Source organism: Hirundo rustica, unplaced genomic scaffold (assembly GCF_015227805.2).
Source record: "Hirundo rustica isolate bHirRus1 unplaced genomic scaffold, bHirRus1.pri.v3 scaffold_347_arrow_ctg1, whole genome shotgun sequence".
NCBI classification, from domain to species: domain Eukaryota; kingdom Metazoa; phylum Chordata; class Aves; order Passeriformes; family Hirundinidae; genus Hirundo; species Hirundo rustica.
The window spans coordinates 10,265-34,165 of NW_026690393.1; the positions used below are offsets into that span (position 1 = coordinate 10,265).

The window sequence follows — 23,901 nt, forward strand, 5'->3', positions numbered from 1 at the left end:
TTTTCAGGAAGCAGGAACACAAAATCAAACACCATACTTTTCTTTAGCAGAAGTAGAAGCCATGAAAAACCTAGGAGCAACTCTGAAAGAGGGACAATGGATTCTCCCTGACAAAACCACAGTTCAAATGGCAGAAAAAGGCTAGACTCATGCTTCAAGGGTAAAAGGACTTATACACAATAAAGATTGAGAAATGTTTTTCAAAAGCACCAGGAGACCTGAAAGTACAATTAAAAACTACTTAAATTTGATTAAACCTTTTTGTTTAAAAAAAGGTTTAATTTATTAAAAAACTGAGTCCTAAACAGTTAAAGTAAAATTGTATTAATCCACAACATGAGTGAAGAGAGCATTTGGTGCTCAGAGGCTATAGCTCATATGGAAAATCGTTTTCAGCTGTGGATTTCACATCATGCTGCAATACATTTGGTGTGCCACCCACATATTGAAAGAATAACCCAGCCCCAGGATATTCAAGATATCCTTAGTACAGAAAGGTCAGAAACTGCCATCCCGCAGAGAGAAGTTTCCATGTTTCAGCAAGGTTGCTGCAAACACGGTCATCAGTGTGAGCGGTGTAAAGCAGTGACCATGAAGTGGCTGAGACAAAGACATTGGCACAGAACAACTGCACCTTGGGCCCAAAGAGATGTAGCTTTTATGATTAATTGTATATGATGTTTTAGTAGAGGAGAGCGAGACTTTAGAATGCACAATTGGGTTTTAGCACAGATCACCATTAATACTTATTTGCAACAATTTATAATAAAAGATCATGTACAAAGAGCATGTATTTATTTAGTGTATCACACAGAAAGATTAGTGGCTTTGAGAATACTGCAAGAACAAAAGATAATAGCAGTAAACTGTGGATATAGTAAGACACCTAGAAACAACAGAAGAAAAGAAATTAATTGTGTTGCTTAACTTGTCCAAACTATAGAACTCCTTTGATAATTAACCATTAAAGATCTGTGGTTTGTAATTGCAATTAACTTTAATTTATTTGAAAAATTAGGCATTCTGGATTGGCTGTTGACGGCAACTCCATTGAGTTTGGAGGCAGAACAATGCCGATGGCAAGGGATTAGACACTTCCTTGAAAAATGGGAACAGCCTGAACAGATTGAAAATCTTATAAGATGCCCTCAGCGTCTAACACTAACAGATTTCATTAAGGAACTGTGATTCCAGAACAAGAGACTGGGAACACCTATTACTAAAAGAGTCCAGGAACAAGTAACACACTGGGAGTGTACTAAGCATGGCTTAGAGTGTCGCCCATGGGTTTGTGTTATTTGTACGCTTTGCCTTAATTTGTGGTGGACAGTAACAAGAGCAGAATAAAGAGAGAGACAATTGATTTGTTCAACTTACTTAGATGGTGAGCATAAACAGTTAAATTTAAAAAGAGTTTTCAGTGATATTTTTGGAACACCTTTGAGATATGAAGATGGAACCCTTTTATGCAGCAGTTCGATTAACAGCAAATTTAGACCAACGAGTTTGAGCGGGTAAGAGAGCAATCAATTCTTCATATTATAGACCAGTGTATCATAATAAACAGTTCCTGTGGAGAAGGAATTTGTGTGCCACGCTATAGACACATTTCTGATGTGAATTGGCATTACAAATGTGCCTACTGGTGGCGATGAAGCTTTAATAACAATCCCCAACATCGGACCAAAATCTACCAACAAATCAGATTGTTAACTGAAGTAGTGAAAAAGCAAATCTTATTGTGGTTGGCACATCTCCAGAGCTTTGGTGGTTTAGACTAAAAGAGGAAGTAGCTGACTAACCCAGAGAGAGAGAGAGAGAGAGAGGGCAGTGCTGTGAGAACTGTGAGTAATCTGTGCCATCCTTGAAACAAACATGAGGCCAAGGGTACCAGTGAGACCAAAGGCACCAGTGACTAGATCCCAGGATATAAACTTTGCTGCCAAGAATCCTGACATCTTAGCCCTTGGCTGCAACCCAAAGAGCCTTGAGGATGGTAGAAAGTCAAAACTCCTGAGGATTATTTTCACTGTGTTTGCCGTGATGCCCTTGTAAACTGACCAAAACTATGGAGCCACTCTGGACAGAGTCCATGAGATAAGGGAATGAGCAATGCAGGAACAAGCAATAATAGAACAAGCGGCACAAGAGTGGGCAATGAGAGAACAATCTATGCAAAAACAAAGTCCCAATAATGTTGATCCCTGTAATAACTGCAAGCACTCCATTGTGGATCAAGGACAAGATGGAATTTGTGTTCGTGGCACATCCACATGTTAGTGCTGCCTGCTATGATTGCAGCAATTTTATAGATGTTTGTGTTAAAAATAGAAAAATTTATTCGGTAGGGAAAAAATTAGGATTTAATGGATGAGCCCCTTATCCTTATAGTGATCAAATTTGTCCTCAATATGAAAACTTTTTTTGTTTTGAGAAAGATGAGAATGGGAATGATCCAAGTATAGGTATAGGAGGTACAGCACTAAGGAAAAAAGAAGAAGAAAAACTAAAAGAAACAAACAAAAGATGTAAAAAAGCCATAGGGAAAGAATTAAAGGAACTGGATAAGCTGTATGAACAATTCAAACAGCAGTATAGCGACTGGGATTTGATAACCTCAGCTAAGAAAATTTTTGTAGATTTGATGCAAGAATTTGCTACAGAATTAGGATTATCCAAATGCTGAATCTGTGCGGGGACTTAGAATGGCTGAAAGATCGCTGTGGAGAGTTGAGAGTTTAGCTCCAGAAAAATTTTTAAAATGCAATCATACTTAAATATCCAAGACATTAAAACAACCTGAAGGATGGATTTTGAGTCATCAAGTAATTGGAACAGTCTGTATGATTCAAGAAGGAAGGAAAATATAATGAAGTAGTGGGAAATACTCCTTGTATATCTACTTTAGTAGTTAATTCGGATAATAAAACTAAGACGTGGTGACCAAAAACTTTTACTGGGTATTTTACTGGGTTTTTACTGGGAATAACAAAGGAAATTAATTGTGGGTGGAATAATCAAACTGATTTTTGCTGGCATAAAAGTCCTGGAGCTAACCCCGACCAATCCAAAAAAAGACTTAAAATCCTATTGGGAACAACAATAAAAAACAGATAGTAAATGGAAAGCCCCTGATGGAATATATTGGATTTGTGGGCAATGAACATGGAGTGAATTACCTCGAAAGTGGGAGGGAACCTGTACCTTAGGAGTATACGACCCTCCTTCTTCATCATACCAAGGTCTAGGAGCAATATGCTAGGAACACCACTTGATGAGAGTCTAGAAAGGAATAAAAGAGATTTAAACCTCGACTTCCCAAAGGCAGGGGGAAACCAGAAATGGGGGGAAGACGAATGGCCTGCAGAAAGAATCATAGCGTATCATGACCCAGCAACTTGGGCTGAGGATGGATCTTGGGGATATAGGACCCCAATTTATCTATTGAATCGGTTGATAAGATTCCAGGCAGTAGTGGAGGTTGTATCAAACCATACTTCTGATGCCCTAAAGTTACTGGCCAAGCAGCATTCACAAATGTGAACATTTGTATATCAAACCAGAATTGCCCTAGATTATCTGTTGGCTGAAGAAGGGGGAGTTTGAGGAAGATTTAAGGAATCTGAGTGCTGTGTGAAGAGAGATGATCATGGGGAAGCCATCACAAAACTTGCTGAAGAAATTAAAAGAGTGGCACACGTACCTGTTCAAAAGCGGAATTCTATTCTAAAAACGGATTGGTGGGATAACCTCTTTGGAGGAGCCTGGTGGAAGAAGGTGGGATTTATGCTGTTATGTTCTGGATTAGGATTGTTATTCTTACCATGCATGATTCCATGTCTTATTAGACTAATCCACCCAGTGATACAAGGAATGCAAATGACAGCAATGCCCATTAATCCAGAATTGGCAGCAAAAGGGAAACCAAATCCTTTGATGGTATTAAAAGCTAGACCTACTCACACTCAAAAGAAAGGACCCGAAGAGATGTTGACTGAACATAAAGAGACTGCTCTAGCACAAGAGATGTTAACCTAATTTGAGAAGGAATGTGAAAAGCTTGATGCAGCATGGGAGATGTTAGAAAAATTAGAGGCTGAAATGAGAGAGAGTGAAAACCTGAATTATTGAGAATATAGAAGAAATATAGTTTTAATTGAAAAGCATGAATCAATATGATTAAAAAGAGAAATGGGGGCAACTGTAATAAATTAAAATGATTCATGCTAATTGTAACTATATTAATATTTTAGAAATATATATTTTAGAAAATATTTGTCAAAAAGTAGTAAAGGAAAAAGTAGATGTGATTAGTGTTACAAAGCAGATGGGCCCCTTGGCAGATGCTACATGAGAAAAATAAGATACAGGATGCAGTTTGAGATAAGCAAGAGTTTCAAAGCTGGATTGGCCAAGGCTGGGACTACTCCAAGGTAGGGAGATGGGCCCTTTGCAGATGTTATGGGATACAGGATGTCTTAAGATAGAACTGGCCTTGAGATGGACAAAGCTGGGACTATTCCAAGGTAGGGAGTTTGGGTGGTGGTTTGATCCATGAAATAATTACTTTTTGGAACATAATGCTTAGTTATGTATAACACAAAACTTAGAGCGCACGCACATCCAGTAAGGTTATTCAGAGCACATTGAGGAAGATGATGAGCCTTCATCTGAAGAAGACCACCAAAAAGCCAAGAAGACCCCCTAACAACAAGTGGAGCATGCACTATGTAGTATAGCGACATAGATTTTAAGAATTGAAAAAAAGTAGGAGATTTACGGGAAATATTAATGAATATATATTAGCATACATTATATGAGTTCAAGTTGGATTACTTTTTTTGTACGTGAGGCAGGGTGAGAAGCCCCCCTCCGTACCCCAGTCAGTTTTGCTTATGCTTTATCCGAACATTACTTATCTTTAATTAATCACTGACAATTTCTTTACATATGCTTGTTTATAAAATGCCACTTAAATAAAACTACATTGCTGCTAAATTCAACTTTGTTGCTTATTAAATTAGACATAAAGAGCTTAATTTAAAATCCTTCCTTCCTTCCCTCCTTTTTCCTTCCTCCTTTCTCTCTTTCTCTCTCATTTCTTTCTTTCTTTCTTGGGAGCAGGAGCCCTTACCCTCCCAAAATCACTGCCCCTCCACCTCAGCCCTGCACAGCACAGCACCTTAAACTCAGCCTTCCCAATTTCAAGGCAACCTCCCACAAGTCACTTCCAGGCCCCAAAATTCCTAAAAGCACCAGCAGCCTTTAAAAACTGCTTCTTGCTTTCCCTCCCTCTACTCCCCTACTCCAAGAGCCCAAACCACCCTATCCCCCCATTGCAATTCCTACCCCTCCCAACTTTCCTGCCACCCACACACTGCAATCCCCACATTACACTGCCCCATCCCATCCCATCCCATCCCATCCCATCCCATCCCATCCCATCCCATCCCATCCCATCCCATCCCATCCCATGCCTTCTGGGCAGCAATCCCCTCCAACCAGCCCTTGCACACTTCCAGCCATTCCAGGGCAGCCGCAGCTTTTCCACCCACTCTGTGCCAGGGCCCCACCGCCCTCCCAGGGAACAAGTCCATCCCCACATCCCAGCTCACCCTGGCCCCAGGCAGCGTCCAGCCATGGCCTGTGTCCTGGCGCTGCAGGCCCTTGGCAAGAGTCTCTCCCAGCCAGCAATTCCTGCTCTTCCCTGCTCTGGGGCAGCAGCTGCAAGTTGATTTGCTCCCTGGGCCACTGGCCCAGCCCCAAGCCAGGGCCGGGACCTTTCCCCAGAGCTCTGCCGGCACTGGCTCGCTTCGGCCGCAGCCCAGCAGACGGAGCTCAGAGCTCCCCGGGGGCTGCGCCTCCTGCCCAGGGACAGCAGCAGGGGCAGCTGAGACTTCTGCCCCGGGGCCAGCAGGGAATGCACCCCAGGGAACGGCTGGGGCTGGGCCAGGCCAGCTGCGGGCTGGAGACCAGCAAAAGCTTCTTCCCCTACAGGGGGCTTGACCACTCACCAGGCTCCCCAGGGAATGGTCACAGCTGCGAGGCTGCCGCAGCTCCAGGAGCCTTTGGACACCGCTCCCGGGAATGCCCAGGCTGCCACTGTTGGGCTGTCTGTGCAGGGCCAGGGCCTGGACTCCATGATCCCGCTGCCTCCCTCCCAGCTCAGCCCCTTCTGCAGTTCTCACCCTTGGGCTCAGCCTTTGTGTCTCCTCCAGGCGCTGGCAGAGCTCTTGGGGCCGGGGCAGGAGCGGGACAGCCCCAGCGTTCCCCTCTCTGTGACACCACGGTGGTGACAGCTCCAACGTTCCCTGCCTGGAGACGCTCCAAGGGAAGTGTCCAGAGCCACAGCCAGACAGCAAAACTGACCGGGCACTGAGCACCCCCGGCCTGGGCTGATGTGCATTCCTGTGCACACAGCTCGGGGAAGGTCCCCCTGGCCACCTCCACAGTGTCACAGGCAAGTGGCACATAGAGTTACAGAGCTCTGCCCAGAGCTGACAAGGGAGGAGTTAATTGGAAAAAAAAAAACAACAAACCACCACCAAACCCCCCCCCCCAACAAAATAAAAAATACCCAAACCCATAAAAACCAAAAATTCCCACCACTCAAAAAAAAAGAACCAAAAGAAAAAGAACAAAAAACCCCAACACAAATTTAAAAAGCTCTCCCAAAAACCAACAAACTCAACAAAAGAACAGAAAAATAATCTAAACCAAACAGAAATACAAACAGAAAAACAAAGAAGAAAAAGAGAACCTCCCCGCAGCAGAGCTGTTCCATACTTCAGTTCTCACACCTGCAGGCACGCAAGACCTGGGGCTGCAAAAAATGAGGACTCATTGGGCACATTTGCAAAAAAAGCAGGTTTAGGACAGGATTTCAGCAGAACTGTTCTCAGCTGAGAAAAAAAGGGCCCCTAGGGCAGCTGCAGGGCCATTGGAAATGCAGACCCTCAGCCCACAGGGGAGGAAAGGGCTCTGAATTCCCATCCCCTGACACATAAACCCTGTTCCCAGGCTGCTCCACACACAGGATTCTTCTGGAGGACTCCAGACAGCTGAGAGTCAGCTCTGGCTTCTCCATGTTCCATGCCCTAACGCTGCCTGGGAGAAGAAACTTAGGCTCAGCTCTGGTGGCACAATCCCTCCTGGCCCCAAAGCACAGCACCAGGAAGGTCTTTGTGTGCCAAGGCTTTGCTGCAGCCAAGGAAAGCTCCTGGCTCAGTGTGGTGGTGCAGAACTGTTTTATTAGATTTTTGTAAGAAGTTTATGTTATGGTTCGTTTCACTGTATCCCCAATTCTGTATCCCTTTTGTGTTGTCTGTATAATAAGGTGTTTTGTGTCAATCATCCCATACCTCACATGATATGTAACATCCCCTCTGCCCTAACCCCCCTCTCTGGGGCAGCTTGTCAATCTGCCCCTGCCCCGTTTGTGCCCCCTGTGATGGTGGGGTGGGGCCGAGTGCTGGTGCCCCCCTGCCTGCAGCAGATCCAGCGCTGAGGGGAGCTCAGGGGCTCCCTTGGCATTTGGGGACCCCAGGGATTTGGGGTGACCCCCCGGTCCCCCAGGATCTCCCTGAACACGCTGACGCTGCCCCAGCACAGTGAGAAGGTTCAGACCCGGCACGGGGTCCCAGCTCTGTCACCGGCATCGCCCAGGTACCCCCAAAACCTCCCGGGAACCCCCAAACTCCCCTGAGACACCCCAACATCCCCAGGATCCCAAAAAACATCCCTGGAACCCTCCAAAAACTCACCAAGACCGCAGAATTCCATAGAGATCCCCAAAACCTCTAATGACATCAAAATTCCCATGGGACCTCCCAACACCCCCCGGACCCCCCTGAGAAGGTTTATACCTGGCACGGGGTCCCCATCTCTGTCACCGGCAGGTTCCCCAAAATAGCCTTGGGTTCCCGTGGGATCGCCTAATGCCCCCTTCGGGACCCCTGAAAACCCCCCTCGGGAACCCCCAAAAATCCACCGTGACCCCAAAACCACCCAGAACTTACAATGGCCCCCCAAGAACCCCTCGCTAAAGTTTGTACCCAGCACGGGGTCCCCATCTCCATCATCGGCATCACCCGGGACCCCCAAACCCTCCCGGGACCCCCAAACCCTCCTGGGATCCCCAAACCCTCCTGGTGTTACGGAGGAATTTGGGCAACAAATAGGTCAGACACTGTTGCTCAAGTCAATCAGCAATTTTATTGATTACAGCAAGCGTAGCGATGAGGCAATGCAGCGCTGGGCGACAGGGGGGGGTTTTCACCGTCCCGCCAACTGCCGCGCTTTTCTGCTTCAGACCCTTCTTCTTATGCGGTTCTGTTTCCGGGATCAAGGGTAGTACTCTGCGCATATCCTGTCTTGTTGCTGGGGCTTCTTTTGCTTCTGCTACGTCGGCGGCTTCAGGGTTCTGGAAAATATTGCTTAACATATCTTTACATAGCATACATCCTGTTTCCACATCCTACATTATAAACAAAATATGTTTATAACAATACATATCTCTACATAGCATACATCCTGTTTCCGCATCCTACATTATGAACAAAACATGTTTATAACAATTCCCCCCTTTTCCTCTTAGGTCAATTTGTTTTGTTCATTAAACCTTTCCAATTCCTTTCTGCTCCATTCCAGGTCCTCTTCTTTTTCAGTATCCCCTAGGGCCTCATATTTGGCTTTGACTAACAGCAGATGTGCGGCTTCTAGTCTCCCCCTTACTATCTCGATAAGTTTGTTAAAGATACATGGCCCAAATGTTAATCCTAGAACTAACAGAATGACTGGTCCTGCTATTGTGGACAACAAGGTAGTAAGCCATGGTGAGTGATTGAACCAGTTCTCATACCAATTTTGGTAAGATTCTCTTTCTTTTTCCCTTCTCTCAATCTGCTTTCTTAGTTCTCCAAGAGTGTCAAACACTATGCCAGTCTTATCTACATATGTGCAACATTCTTCCTTAAGAGCTACACATAAACCACCTTGTTGCCAAAACAATAAATCTAACCCACGCCTATTCTGTAAGACCACTTCAGATAACGATCGTACTGAATTAGTAAGGGCGGTTATGGACTCATCAATTTTGCGGAGATCTTCATCCACAGAGCTTCTCAAGGCACTTAATTTTTCCGGTTGAGTGATCAAGGCCGCTGCTCCGGTTCCTACTCCGGTGCCTGCTAATGTTAATAGGACGGCTAAGGTTAGAGTTGTAAAGGGTTCTCGCTTAGCTAAGTGGTGGTTGGCGGTGTTCTGATGTTCGAGCACATATCCTTTTGGGTGATAAATCACTCGTGGGATTATTACTACTTGTACACAAAAGTCTTTAATCTTGTTCAAGATGCTTGCAGACACACAAGGGGAGATTCCGGTTTTCATGCAGACCCATTTGGCATTTCCAGCGGATATCAACCATTGAGATCCCTTAGGGGATGCAGTTCTATTACATAGAGAACTCTTAGCAGGTGGGATGGTACCAATACAGGTACCGTTACCTGTAACCTTAGACATGGTGATACCGGGAGCTTCTTCAGTAATATTCCTATTGACCCATTGACACTCGGTGGGGTTAGAGCTATTAGATCTTCTTATTTTAGCACTTGATCCTATTGCTTCATAAAAAGGGGGTCGGATGTCATAGCACAACCAACATTCTTGAGTGAGGTTAGGGTATGTTCTATTAAGCACATCAAAGCTAGCTTGCATGATTTTCCAAAGGGCACTATAAGTGCGTAGGGATGGTACTTCTTGGTTAACAGGGGTTGGTAAGGAACTATTTTTGTTTGGTAGCGAGCTGTTTTTGAGACTCGGGCTACTACCATTAATGATGGGATCTATACCTTCCTCTTCTTCTTCTTTTGCTACCGGATTTGGTCCTATTCCATGGCCATGTACTGTGGGTAATTCTTTCTTAATTAGGAAGTGACCTCCTCTGTCTTTCCCCGTTTCCCACAGTCGCACTCCCCAAGTCTTCCCTAGTAACCAGCCAGGGTCTTGAGGACTACTAACATTGATAAGAATACTTGTACATGCCCCTGGGTCTGGGTCTGCTTCACCAGCTTGCCACACTTGCGTGGGTTTGCAGTGTTTGGGCCACCCAAGTCTGATATATCTATCCGGCCCCCCTCCTGGGTGGAACCCATGTGATATGGTTTCACAACCCCAATACCCACAGTAATATTCTCCTGGGTAATTACAGTAACTCTTCCCTGGATTAGAGGCTGGGCAAAAATAAAAGCCCACTTTGTTAAGGCATGGCCATCCGGGAGCCCCAGGTAGGAGAGAACACAGATCGATTGGGAACGAGGGCATGCCCGGTGTTATTATGCTTTTTAAAATTTTCTGATCCTCCCACCTGATCAGGCTCCAATTAAAGGGCTGATGATGTGGGTTAGCTCTTGCATTTTTTACCCATATTAACAAAAATAGCAATAAAAGTCTTAGATAGGTAGCTTCCTCATTGTTTTTGGTCCTTGTGCAGATTCCAATTTTTCCCTCAATTTCATTCCCAGTCCCTGGGCATTTCCTGCTCCATAATTCCCTGGTCCCACCTATTCCCGGGGCTCGTCCTCCACTGTCTTTTTGCCCTCTGCCTCGCCCGTCGACTCGGTTGCTTCGAGCCACGGGGTGTCCCATCTTCTCGGCAGCAGGGATGGTCTTCAGGAGGGGATGGTCGCCCCTTTTTTACTGATCTTTGGATATAGGTGTTCCAGTTATGGTCTTTAATGTCAGGAGAGTCACACCTCAGGCTCTTGGCCTGTTGGCGACACACTCCTTTTAGGATCTTTGCCACAAAGGGAGCTGGTTTGTTTAAGTGGTAGCAATATAGAGCAGGGTTAATTCCTTCTATAAAAATATCCCACCACTCTTTTGATTCTAATTCCAAAGTCCCGTATTCCACCCTTATTTTTAAGGCCAATTCAGTTAATTCCCTCTGGATCTCCCAACAGAGGTGACAGACACCTCTAGGGGGGGTCCCTTTAACACAATGAGTCCACCACCTTTCTTTACACACTAAGCATTGATAACCCACAAAAGGATAACAATTATTCTGATTAATACAGTGCAAGTTAGTGCATCTAATGTGTGCGTCTTCTGCATATAAGTTTCCCCTGGGATCAGTCTCTGCTTCCGGCAAAATTTCCACTCTGAATGTCGTTTTATTCATTTAAATTAGCCCTTCGACTCAGCTTAAGCTTCGGTTCTCCCGGGGCACTGACTATTTTCCACTCAGGCTTTTGGACTGGTCCTTTAATTCGGCTGGCATGTGTCCATCCTCGCTCAGCGGTTCTCACGGCGGTATGGGTTGTGAGGAGAACCAAATATGGACCGTCCCAATGAGGTTGCAGTGTATTCTCCTTCCAGGTCCGGATTAAAACCCAGTCTCCTGGTTGCACCTGGTGTAAATTAATGTTTAGGGGAGGCCGTTGTACGGTTTGTCCTTTTTCCCATAGCTTATTCCTGAATGCCATTAATTCTGTTATATATAGTTTCAATTCTCTATCTATAACTCCGGGGTGGTCTCGAGGTATGCCCGTGTCATATGGCATACCATAAAGCATCTCAAAAGGGGAGATCCCTAAATCCGCCCGGGGCAGTGTCCTTAGATTTAGTAGGGCTAACGGTAGGCATTTAACCCAATTCAATTTTGTTTCTAACATCAGTTTTGTCAATTGTCTTTTTAGCTCCCCATTCATCCTTTCTACTAACCCCGAGCTTTGGGGATGCCAGGGAGTGTGTTCTTCCCACCTTATTCCTAGGGCTTCTGATAGGGATTTTATGACTCTAGAGGTGAAGTGAGGCCCCTGATCCGAATCTATGCTCTCAGTCACTCCATACCTGGGTATGATATGTTCCATCAAAACTCTAGCGACTGTTTGAGCAGTTGCTCTTGCGGTTGAGAACGCTTCCACAAAATGTGTTAGGTGATCTACCAAAACTAAAACATACTTATATCTTCCTACCTTTGGAAGCTCAGTAAAATCAATTTGTATTTTAGAAAATGGTCTAATTGCCCCTGGACGCCCCCCTCTTGGTAACTTTCTCTGCACAGACCGGTTGACCCGCAAACAAATTTCACAATTACGAGTTATTGATTTTGCTAGATCATGCACCCCTATACTCATATACTTAAGAGCAAATTGATCTACCAAAGCCTGACTTCCCCAGTGAGTCCTCTGATGTATTCTAAACAATAATTGAAATGCCATTGCCTTCGGTAACACTTCCCTTCCATCGGGTAATTTCCACTTCCCTTGGGCGTCCTGTAAAATTCCCATTTCCTTTAGCTTCTGAGTTTCTTGCGGAGTAAAACAAATGGGGGATTTAGAAGGGTCTTCTGGTGACCCTATTTGTTTTATAGTTTTAATTTGGAGTGCTGCCCTTTTGGCTTCTATATCTGCCAGATTGTTTCCTCTAATTCTTAATTCTGTACCCGATTGGTGTCCTCTAATATGCACTACTGCAATCCTTGTCGGGCCTCTAAGAGCCTGTAATACTTCCTTAATTAGCTGCTGATGTATTAAATCCTTCCCTTGTGAGTTAATTAAGCCTCGCTCCTCCCAAATTTTTCCAAATGTGTGTATTACCCCATAGGCATACTTTGAGTCGGTATAAATTGTTCCTGACTTCCCTTCTAGTCTTTTTAGGGCTTGTAGGATTGCATACAGTTCACATGCCTGTGCAGACCAAGTTGGGTTTAAAGGTCCAGATTCTAATACTTCCAGTGTTTTCCCAGAAACTACTGCATATCCTGATTTACGTTTCCCTTCTACTACTCGAGAGGACCCATCTACAAACATCACCTCCCCGTCTGTTAGTTCCTCCTCTTCTAAATCAGGTCTAATCTTCGTTTGTTCTTCTATAGTTTGTAAACAGTCATGTGCTAGATGTTCTGTCTGAGTGGGTTCCCCAAACAAAAATTGGGCGGGATTCTGTAGTGAAGTCGTCTCTAGTGTCAGATTGGGAGCTTCCAAGAGAATTCCTTCATATTTTAAAAGTCTAGCATCAGAGATCCACTTCTCAGCTTTTTGGTTCAGAACATTTCGCACATTGTGGGGAGATAATATTTTAAGCGTGCTGTTAAAAGTAATTTTCCTAGCTTCTTCTACCATCAAAGCACATCCCACAATTGCTTGTAAACAGGTAGGCCAACCCCTGCTTACAGGGTCTAATAGTTTTGACAAATACCCTATGGGTTTCTTTTTCCCAGCCCATTCTTGGGTCAATACCCCATACACTGTTCCATTATCAATGTTCATAAATAAATAAAAGGGTCTTTTTAAGTCTGGGAGACTTAATACTGGAGCAGTTGCTAAATCCTTTCGTATTACCTGTAACTGTTCCTCATCTTTGGGTTCCCAAATTACACGATTGGATGCTGTGAGTTTGGCATATAAAAATTTTACTTTACTACTGTAATTTTCTATCCACAATCTGCAATACCCTAATAATCCTAATAGTTGTCTAACTTGCTTCTTGCTTCCTGGGGTTGGTAATGACAAAATCCCTTGGACCCTTTCGGGGTCTATCATCTTTTCTCCTTTTTCAATGTAGTGTCCTAAATATTTTACTTTTTCCTCAGTAAACTGTAATTTGGATTTGGAAACCTTTAAGCCTTTAAGTCCTAAGAAGTTTAACAGTTTTATGCTCTCTTTTCTAACTTGCTCCTCCGTTTGCCCTGCGATTAAAAGATCATCAACATATTGAATTAAAGTTAATCCTGGAGCAGGGACAAAGTCCTGGAGGATTTGTTCCAATGCTTGACCAAATAAATTAGGGCTTTCCGTGAATCCCTGAGGGAGTACTGTCCACCTGAGTTGTTGTTTGCGTCCAGTATCCGGGTCTTCCCATTCAAATGCAAAGTAATCCCGACAACTTTCATCTAAAGGGCAAGCCCAAAAGGCGTCTTTTAAATCTATTACACTGTACCACATGTTTTCGGGTCCTAATTTGCTTAAGAGTGTGTACGGGTTGGCGACCACGGGGAATCTGGATACCGTACGCTTATTAATTTCCCTCAGGTCATGCACTAACCTATATGTTCCATTAGGTTTCTTTACAGGTAAAATGGGGGGATTAAAGGGAGACATACAAGATTCTAATAATCCCTGGGATACTAGTCTCTCTACTTCTGGCTTAAGCCCTCTTCTTCCTTCTAAAGACATGGGATATTGCTTAAGTCGAATGGGTTTGTCTGGGTCTTTGAGTGTTACGGTAAATGGTGAAATATCTAATTTTCCTACTGTTTCCGGGGTGTACCATACTTCAGGGTTAATCTCTTGTTCATCCTCTAGTGTAAGTTTAAATATTTTAATTCCTAGTTCTCCTTGCCTAACTTCTAGCCCTATTCCTAATTCTACCATCAAGTCCCTTCCTAGTAGGTTGAAGTCAGCCTCCGGAACCAGCAAAAAGTTACCCATTCCCATCTTGGATTCTGTTTCTATTAACACTTGTTGTATGATTCCTACTTTAAAAGGTTCCCCTTTAGCTCCTATTACTTGGGCAGTCTCCCTGGATAGTTTACATCCCGGGGGTACTTGTTGCAAAGTAGATCTCTCTGCCCCAGAGTCTACCAGAAATTCCACTTCATGTGCTTGGGGACCTAATTTCAGTTTTATCAAGGGCTCCTTGTTCGTACGGGTCCCCAACAGATAGAGCCCCTGACTCCCCTAATCTTCTTTAAACACTGCTTCATCTTTTATTCTCTGCCTGCAATCCCTTTTTAAATGCCCAGGCTTCCCGCAGTAGTAGCAGCTAGGTGTCGCCCTCGGACCTCCTTGTTTCTTGCTGGGTGGTGTTTTTGGAGGAGGTCTGCTGGGTTTTCTTCCTTCTTGCACCGCTGCCACCATAATTCTTGCCTGCTTACGATAACTCTCCTCCTCTCTCCGTACATACACTTTCTGCGCTTCCCTCAACAACTCATCCAATCCTCTGTCCTGCCAATTGTCTAACTTCTCTAGTTTCTTCCTAATGTCTTCCCATGACTTGGCTACAAACTGTGTTTTTAACAAAGCCTGACCAACGGGGGAATCAGGATCCACCCCAGAATATAGTTGTAAATTCTTTCTCAATCTTTCTAGCCATTCAGTTGGAGTTTCCTCTTTCTTCTGTCTCTCATTGAAGGCTTTGTTAATATTCTGTCCCCGTGGAACGGCCTCTCTTATTCCCTGTATAATGATTGTTCTCAGGTCCTGCATGTGGCCTCGACGTTCTCCATTTTGATGGTTCCAATTAGGGTTTTGTAGTGGCCATTTCAGATCTGCCTGTGGGCCCTGGACATGCTGGGCATCCCATATACGCATTCCTGCCCGCCTAATCATATTCTTTTCTTCTGAGGTGAATAGAATGCCAAGGATCGACTGCAACTCTTCCCAGGTATAAATATTTGGTCCCAAAAATTGATCTACTCTTTCGGCAACTCCTAGGGGGTCTTCTAATAAATTACCCATTTCCTTTTTAAAATCTCTCACATCCCCTGAGTTAAGGGGGACCGATATAAATCCTATTCCAGGTTGTGGTCCTCCCATGGGCATTTCCCTTAGAGGGTAAAGGTTTTTTTGTCTTGCCCGCTGCCTAGTGACTGGCCCTCTAGGTACGTCCTCCGATATTTCGCCCACATGGTTTTGTTCAGGTTCCTCTAATGGAGGGGCTTGTGGAGGTATATAGGGAGGCGGTATCAGGGGTACCTCCTCCTCCTTCTTGTCCCTTCTCCTGTTCTGTTGACTGTCATTCCCCTCTTTCAATGCAAACACTGCGACCCCTGGGGTTTCTAACCAGATCGCAGCATAATCACTCTCTTCCGGGTTAAAGGGTGTTTTGGAATTCACCCACAAATTTAGCTTTTGCCTTACCCAATCCTCTGATGACCCAAACAGGGGCCAAAAAACATTTTTAGATATTTCCTTCCCACCCCATACCTCAACGCAATAATGTATCATTTTTGCCTTATCTTTGTCTCCAGTCCCAGGATAGTGCTTCCATTCAGCTAGCATAAATCCCAGAGGACTATTCTTAGGTACATGGGGGGTTTTTATGGGTGGAGGGGGCTTGCTTTTCCCCTGTCCCATCTTCTGGAGCACCTTCTTTCGTACGTGTGTGCGTACACTCGCTTCCCCTTTTTCGTGGCCCAGTCCCTCGCGGGAGATGGGAACCGCACTACTCAAGGGTCCTCACTCACTTAGAGAATCTGGCTGCCAGTTCTCCTCTCAGACACACTCACACTCACCGTGCTCCAGGATTCCCGACCCAACCCGAACGGATCCCCCTGCGCAAAGGGCAGTTACTTACGCGTCCCAGCGTCTTCGTCCGGACCTCAAGTGCACTGAGCTTATAGGGTTCTTCCTTGCCTTATCGTTACAATTTAGGTTCGTCGGTGAGAGTAGGATCTCGATTTCGGGGCTCGGGGCCACCTATAAGGGTGGGGCGCCCCCCCTGGCTCCTCGATCGGACTGTATTCTCATCCGAGTCACGGCACCAAATTGTTACGGAGGAATTTGGGCAACAAATAGGTCAGACACTGTTGCTCAAGTCAATCAGCAATTTTATTGATTACAGCAAGCGTAGCGATGAGGCAATGCAGCGCTGGGCGACAGGGGGGGGTTTTCACCGTCCCGCCAACTGCCGCGCTTTTCTGCTTCAGACCCTTCTTCTTATGCGGTTCTGTTTCCGGGATCAAGGGTAGTACTCTGCGCATATCCTGTCTTGTTGCTGGGGCTTCTTTTGCTTCTGCTACGTCGGCGGCTTCAGGGTTCTGGAAAATATTGCTTAACATATCTTTACATAGCATACATCCTGTTTCCGCATCCTACATTATAAACAAAATATGTTTATAACAATACATATCTCTACATAGCATACATCCTGTTTCCGCATCCTACATTATGAACAAAACATGTTTATAACACTGGGATCCCCAAACCCTCCCCGGGGCTCCTCTGCTGGAATCAACGGGAGTGGTGTTGCCCTTTTAAGGGGCGTTCCAGTGGGAACACACAAGAGCAGCGGCTCTTAAAGCGGCGATGGTAGAGAGATTCCCAAAAATCCACCATGGGGGGAAAAACATCCTCCACAGGGGCTGGGAATGGGGGGGCCTCCCTAAAAATGTCACTAAAGCCGTCATTATCAACCCTTAAAAGGGGCTTGTAGGGCTGCGGCCCCACACCCCTGTAGTGGTGGGATCCCACCTGGATCCCCCCTGGATGGCTGCAGCCATGGCGCTGCTCCCACGCACTCCCAGTATGATCCCAGTATGATCCCAGTACAGCCCAGTCGCTCCCACTGCTGGCATCCCCCCTCACCCCTCTCTCATTCCAACCTGTCCCGGCTCCATCCCCGCTGCTCCCGCGGGCTGCCAGGGGTTCAGGGAACGGGGGAGGAGGAGGAGGGAGGGAGGAAGAGGCGCAGCGGCAGCAGGAAGCAGCAGGAAGAAGAGGAGAGGAGGGAGCGGGCGGCTCCAGCGCTCCCTGAAGCCACAGAAGCCCGGGACCATCGTCCCCCATCCCGCAGGTGCCCGGGGAGGGGGAGCTCGCCCCAAATATCCCGGGGGTCCCTGGGTTTGGGGTTTTTTGGGGGATGTTTGGAGCTTGCAGGGCTCCAAAGCCGAGGCGCAGATGCCCCTCGGGGGGACATCGGGGGCTCCCCGGGAGGTGTTTTTGGGGGTCCCGGTGGCGGTGGCGGCAGAGCCCCGTTGGGGGCGGGGGGATGCGGGTCCCCCCGCGGTGGGGGTTGGGCTTCCCGGGCTGGGCGCTCCGAGCTCTGCCGGGGCCACGTGGGGAGCGCGGGAGCGGCGGGACAGGCGGGGGGACACCGGGTTTGGGGAGCTCCGGGAGAGCTGCGGCTTCCCTGAGCGGGACCGCGAGGAGAGGAGAGCCCCAGAGCCCCAAAGTGGGGACCCCGAGAGGGGGGGACCCCTGGGATTGGCGGGACCCTGGCGGGGGTGCTGGGGCTGGAGGGGCGGGATGGCCGGGAAAGGGGTTCGGGGGTCCCGGTGCTGGAAGTGGCTGCTCCCAGTGTGAGCCCAGTTGCTCACCCCATGTGGTTCCATTTTCCCCAGCATTCCCAGTATGAGCCCAGTCATGCCCTATTGTGATGCAATTTGCCCCCAGCATGGTCCCAGTTGCTCCCATTTTCATCCAGTGTGTTCCTATTTCTCCCAGTTGCTCCTAACATAGCCCCAGTCACTCCCAGTACTATCCCAGTATGAGTCCAGTACAATCCTAGTTTCTACCAGCAGGGCCTCAGTCACTCACCCTTGCCCCCAGTTGCCCCCAGCGTGGTCCCAGTTCCTCCCAGCACATTCCCAGTGGCTCCCACTGTGGTCCCAGTCACCACCTGCATGGTCTCAGGCACTCCCAGTATACCCCAGCTGCCCTGAACATTCTTGTAGTCATTGCCAGGCACTCCCAGTTACCTCATCATGGTTCAGTGTCCCCCAGTTTTATCCCAGTCACTGCCAGTACATCCCAGTTGTCACCAGCATGCAGCCCAGTTTCTCCCAGTGTGAGCACAGCTGGCTCCCAGCATGGGTCTGGTAGCTCCCAGTAACCACCAGTCAGGGTCCCATCAGTCCCACTATAATTCCAGCATGATTGTGGCCACTCCCAGTATTATTCCAGTCACTTGCAGAATGTCCCAGTCACTCCCAGTTGCTTACAGTGTGATTCCAATTGCTCACAGCCACTCCCAGTCAACCCCAGTATGTGTCAGTCGCCCTCAGTGTGATCCCAGTCTCACCCAGCATGAACCCAGCTGCTCCCACTGTAATCCCAGTATGATCCCCGTTGCTAGAGCATAGTTCCAGTTGTCCCCAGTTCCTCCCAGTATGATCCCAGTTGTTCCTAAAATAGTCCAAGTCCCTCTCAGCATGGTCCCACTCTTTCCCAGTTTCTCCCCCTCTCAGTCCCACCTGTTCCCAGTGTGGTTCCAGTCACTCCAGTATGGTTCCAGACACTCCCAGTACATCCCAGTTACCCCAGTGAGGTTCTAGTTACCTCAGAACAATCCCAGTCTTTCCCAGTTACTCCCAGTTGCCTCCAGCATGATCCCAGTGTCTGGAAGTTGCCCAAAGTGTGGTTCCAGTTGCTCCCAGTATGATCCCAGTTGCCCCAGTTGTGGTCTCAGTCCTCTCAGCATGGTTCCAGCACCTTCCAGTTGATCCCAGTTGCTCCCAATGTGCGCACATTTTCCTGCCAACATGGGCCCAGTAGCTCCCAGTAACCCCCAGTCAGGATCCATTCACACCTGCTGTAATCCCAGTGGCTCCCAGGATGTGATCCCAGTAGGAGCCAGTCACCTCCAGTTTCATTCCAGTCACCCCCAGTAGGAGCCAAACACTTCCAAATACTCCCAGTGTTATTCCAGCCATTCCCACAGTGACTCCCCGTCGCTCCCAGTGTGGGCCCAGTTGCTCCCAGTCACCTCCAGCATGGTTCCAGTCACAGCCAGCACCTTTCCAGTCACTCCCAGTCTGGTTCCAGTAGGATCCCAGTATGACCCCAGCATGGGCACAGCTGCTCCCATCATCATCCAGTGTGGTTCCAGTTGTTCCCATTTACCCCCACTGTGGTTTCAATCTCTCCCAGTGTATCCCAGTTGTTCCCAGCATGATCCCAGTCATCCCCAGTTGCACTGAGGTGATTCCAGTCTGATGCCAGTTGCTCACAGCCACTCCCAGTCACCCTCAGTGCAGTCCCAGTTGCTCCAAGTATGATTGTGTATGATCCCAGTGTCCCTGAGCAGGATCCAGCCTCTCCCACAGTGATGCCAGTAGGATCCCAGTTGCCCCCATCATGGTACCAGTTGTACCCAGTTGCCCCTAGTTATAGTCCCAGTCAATCCACAGATGATCCCAGTCCTGCCCAGTTGCCCTCAGTGTAGACCCAGTCACTCCCACTCACTCCCAGTTGCCCCCAGTGTGGTGTCCCAGTTCTCCCCAGCATGGTCCCAGCTGTTCCCAGTGTGGTTCCAGTCCCCCCGTTATGGGCACAGACACTCCCCAGAATATCCCAGTTGCCCTCAGCATGCTCACAGCCATTCCCAGTCAGTTCCAGTTGCCCCAGTAAGGCTCCAGTTAGCTCAGTACAGCCCAGTCACTCCCAGTGATGCCACTCCTGGGATCCCCCAGCCCTGTCTGCATTCCCCCCAGCCCAAATCTGCTAAGAGGAGCCCCAAGGGCTGGAAGTCCCCAGCCAGGGTCCCCAGCAAGGCTGGAGGAGCAGAGCCCTGTGTTCCCCAGGAGCCCAAAGTGGGGAGCCCAGAGAGGGGGGAGCGCCGCGATGGGCGGGACCCTCACCAGCCTGGAGAGGGGCAGGGGGGGACTCCTTGGAGCCCCTGCACCCAGAAACAGAGAATGAGGGGAGAAGGGACCCAAGGGACCCCCAAACCCCCAGCATCCCTGAGTGGGGAGGTGGAAAAGGGGGAAACTTTGTATTCCTGGGACTCCCAGCAGCCTGGGGAGGGCGGTGACCAAATAGATGCAGGACCCCAGTACGAGTGTGACCCCCAGCAGCTGGGACAGGGGGAACCCCTGAAGACCAAAGGGGGAAGAACAGAGACAGAGAATTCCTGGGAGGCATTTTCAGGGCTGAATCATTTTGTTGGGAGGTTTTCATGGGCCCCAGATGCCCAGTGACTTCTAGAGATGGGCTTGGGCAGGGGACCTTGAAACTCAACGTGCTCATGCCTTGTTTCTCCCCAAATCAGGATTTCCCATTCCCAAACCTTGGCCAGATGGAGGAGGAGGCTGTGAGGAAGAGGAAGATGCCCATGGACAGCCAGGCAGGTGAGGAGGAAGTCAGTGCCCCTTTCCCCCTCTCTCCTGCTCCATCTCCCAGCCCAGCCTGGCCCCCGGCTGCAGGACAACCCCGCTGCTGACACCGTCCTGCCGGGGATGCACTGGGGGATCTCCTTCCCCTTCCCTGTGGCACGGAGGCAAATCCCATCCTGTCCTTGTCCTTCCTCCCCCAGACAAGGAGCTGAGGATGGAGACCAGGGAGGACAAATCCCTGCAGCAGAACCTTGTGGAAGAGGCCGTTTTGAGCAGCTCCGTAGCACAGGAAGCCAACAGGGAGAAAAAACGACCGAGATCCGAGAGGAGGAAGGACTCCAAACCCATCCCAGGGTGCACTGAGGAGGAAAATCCGACCCTCTGCCAGGAAGGTGGACAGAGCTTCAGCCAGCGCAACACCACTGTCCAGCACCAGATGATCCACACTGGGGAGAGGCCCTATGAGTGTCCCAAGTGTGGGAAGAGGTTTCAGACCAGCTCCACTCTGCACCGGCACCAGCGGATTCACACAGAGGAGAGGCCCTTCCGCTGCCCTGACTGCAGGAAGGACTTCAAGCACAACTCCAACCTCATCAGGCACCGGCGCATCCACACTGGGGAGAGGCCCTACGAGTGTGGGGAATGTGGGATGAGCTTCAGCCAGAGCTCCAACCTGATCCGCCACCAGAGGATCCACACCAAGGAACGGCCCTACGAATGTGAGCAGTGTGGGAAGAGCTTCAGCCACAGATCCCACTTGATCCGCCATCAGAACATCCACGCTGAGGAAAGGCCATACAAGTGTGGGGAATGTGGGAAGGGCTTCAACCAGAGGTCCCAGCTGATCATCCACCAAATGATCCACACAGGGGAGAGGCCCTACGAGTGTCCTGAGTGTGGGAAGAGATTTCAGACCAGCTCCAATCTCCTCAAGCACCAGCAGATTCACATAGAGGAGAGGCCCTTCCGCTGCCCTGACTGCAGGAAGGGCTTCAAGCGCAACTCCCACCTCATCAGCCACCGGCGCATCCACACTGGGGAGAGGCCCTACGAGTGTCCCCGGTGTGGGAAGAGCTTCTCACACAGCTCTACCTTGACCAAACATCAAGAGAGGCAGTGGTAAGGGAAGCCCTGGAAGTGCCCCCGACTGTGGGAAGAGCTTCCTGCAGCGCTCCAACTCCATCCCCCATCAGGGGACCCACATTGGGAAGACACTGGGCTGGTGATCCTTTAGTTTGGTTGTCCCTAATATTCTTTTGATTCATCTTCCTCCTTTTAAAACCAGCAAAATTGGGCTGAAAATCAACAAATACGTCAAAAGCATATCAATGCTCACTTTTTCCTTGTGTTTCAAGAGAATCTTGGATTCCCGGTGATACTTGGGAGGATTTGGGGGTATTTGGTGTGGTTGTCTCCACTTCTTATCGCTCAATGAGGCAAGATGGTTTGATCTGTCACCTCAAGAACACTCATTGCCACTGAAAACTACTCAATCCCACCCCAAAATTACTCAATTCCTCAGCCCCTCAGTGTGGAATGGGGTTGGAAAGGGGTTGGGCAAAGTGAGATGCAGATCAGGAGGGGTGAGGTGAGCACTGGGTGGGGCAGGATGGGTGGGATGGGGATTGGGAGGGGTGGGATTAGGGAAAATAGGGCTTGGGAAGGGGGTCTTGATGTCCAGAAGGTGTGAGATGGGTTTGGGTGGGGATTGGGAAGGTGTGGTGAAACCTGCAATGAGACAGTCAAAGGTTTGGGATGATGACGGGAGGGGGAACCCGTTCTTGAGTGAGTTTTTGGATATTCCATGTTCTTGAAGGGATTTTGGTGCATCCCAGGTTTCTGAGGTGGTTTTGCGATGGTCACTGCCCCAGACACTGCAGCCTCTGGTCCAGCCCCAAAGTGGCTGCCAAGCCCCTGGCACCCTGAAAACCCCACCTGTGAGAGGGGCCAGAGCAGGTGAGGATGTGACACGGGTGTGACACTGACACGTCCCACGGCCCTGGAGCTCACAGCAGCTGAGATGGCGCTGGATCCAAGGCCCTGACTTGTGGATCTCTCTCCCTTCTCCTGACTTCCTCTTCTCAAAATCTGGATAACTTGAAGTTGCAGGGTTTAGAGTTTTCTGAGTCAGTACTTTGTGAAGTGCCTTACCATAATTCCAGTTTTAATACAAGTTATATGCGAAGTTAAATCCTATTCCTCTGTAAATGATTAAGTCATAGTTTATAAGTTCAGATAAATACTGTCAAGTGCTGTTCTTTTGCTAAATTGTGAAGTTGAAGGTTAAGGGTTCGGGTATGTCAAGTCCTGTTAAGTTGGAGCTCTGTGACGCTTTTAGGCCGTGTTCCTTTTATCCTTGCCCTCACTGTCCTCTTGTCACACACACCGGGACAGTCCTCGGTTCATTTCTGGTTTGATTGCCTGGATTTTGTTTGGTTGTGTTGTTGCTTTCCTTCCTTGCTGTGCCTGAAGTGTCCAGTCATGGATAGAGTGACTCTTGCAAGGAACTTTGTCATGCCTCACCACCTGTGCTCCTAATTGGTGATTTTTGTCAAATGTGCTAATCTGCTAAATTTATAGAACTGTATTCACCCTTTGGGGGGCTGGGTGTTTTGTGGACATTTTCCATATCTGCCCCTTGTAAGCTTCCAATAAAGATCAGCCTATCTATTACCTCCTCTATAATATTATCTCCAAGGCTGTTACTTTATTTCTGGGTTCTTGAAGGCATCAACACAGCCAGGCCTCATGGCACCAGGAGAGCTCTGTGACACAAGGACATCTTGGGGAACCAAGTGTCAACTGCAAACACAGCGGAGCCTCATGGAAGCCAGGTGCCACTTGGAGAGTGCCAGGGCACGTGGAGCTCAGTGTCCACTGTGACACAGCACAGCCCCATGGAACCCAGCAGAGCATTGTGACAACAGGGAATCTCATGGATGCAAGGCTCTCCTTGGGCAAAGTGGGGCCTCCTAGGACACAAAGCCTTTTCCACGTGCCTCCCTCGCCTGGCTGTGGTGTCCTTGTTTGTCAGCAGTGGTTTATTTGCTCACCTGAAGCCCCCCTCCATGTCCTCCCCATCTCTGGATCTGGCCCTGTCAGTTCTGTACTCACTGGTGCCTCCAGCC

General features: G+C 48.2%; 1 protein-coding gene across 1 annotated transcript; it reads left to right on the forward strand.

Moving 5' to 3' along the window:
* Window positions 1-21,180: 21,180 nt before the first annotated feature.
* On the forward strand, window positions 21,181-21,733 carry LOC120747964 (zinc finger protein 70-like; the record flags this gene model as incomplete). The annotated part of the gene is made up of 1 exon (XM_058424402.1): window positions 21,181-21,733. A coding segment is annotated over exon 1 (524 nt), but the record flags the coding sequence as incomplete, so codon positions are not given.
* Between the last annotated feature and the right edge of the window lie 2,168 nt (window positions 21,734-23,901).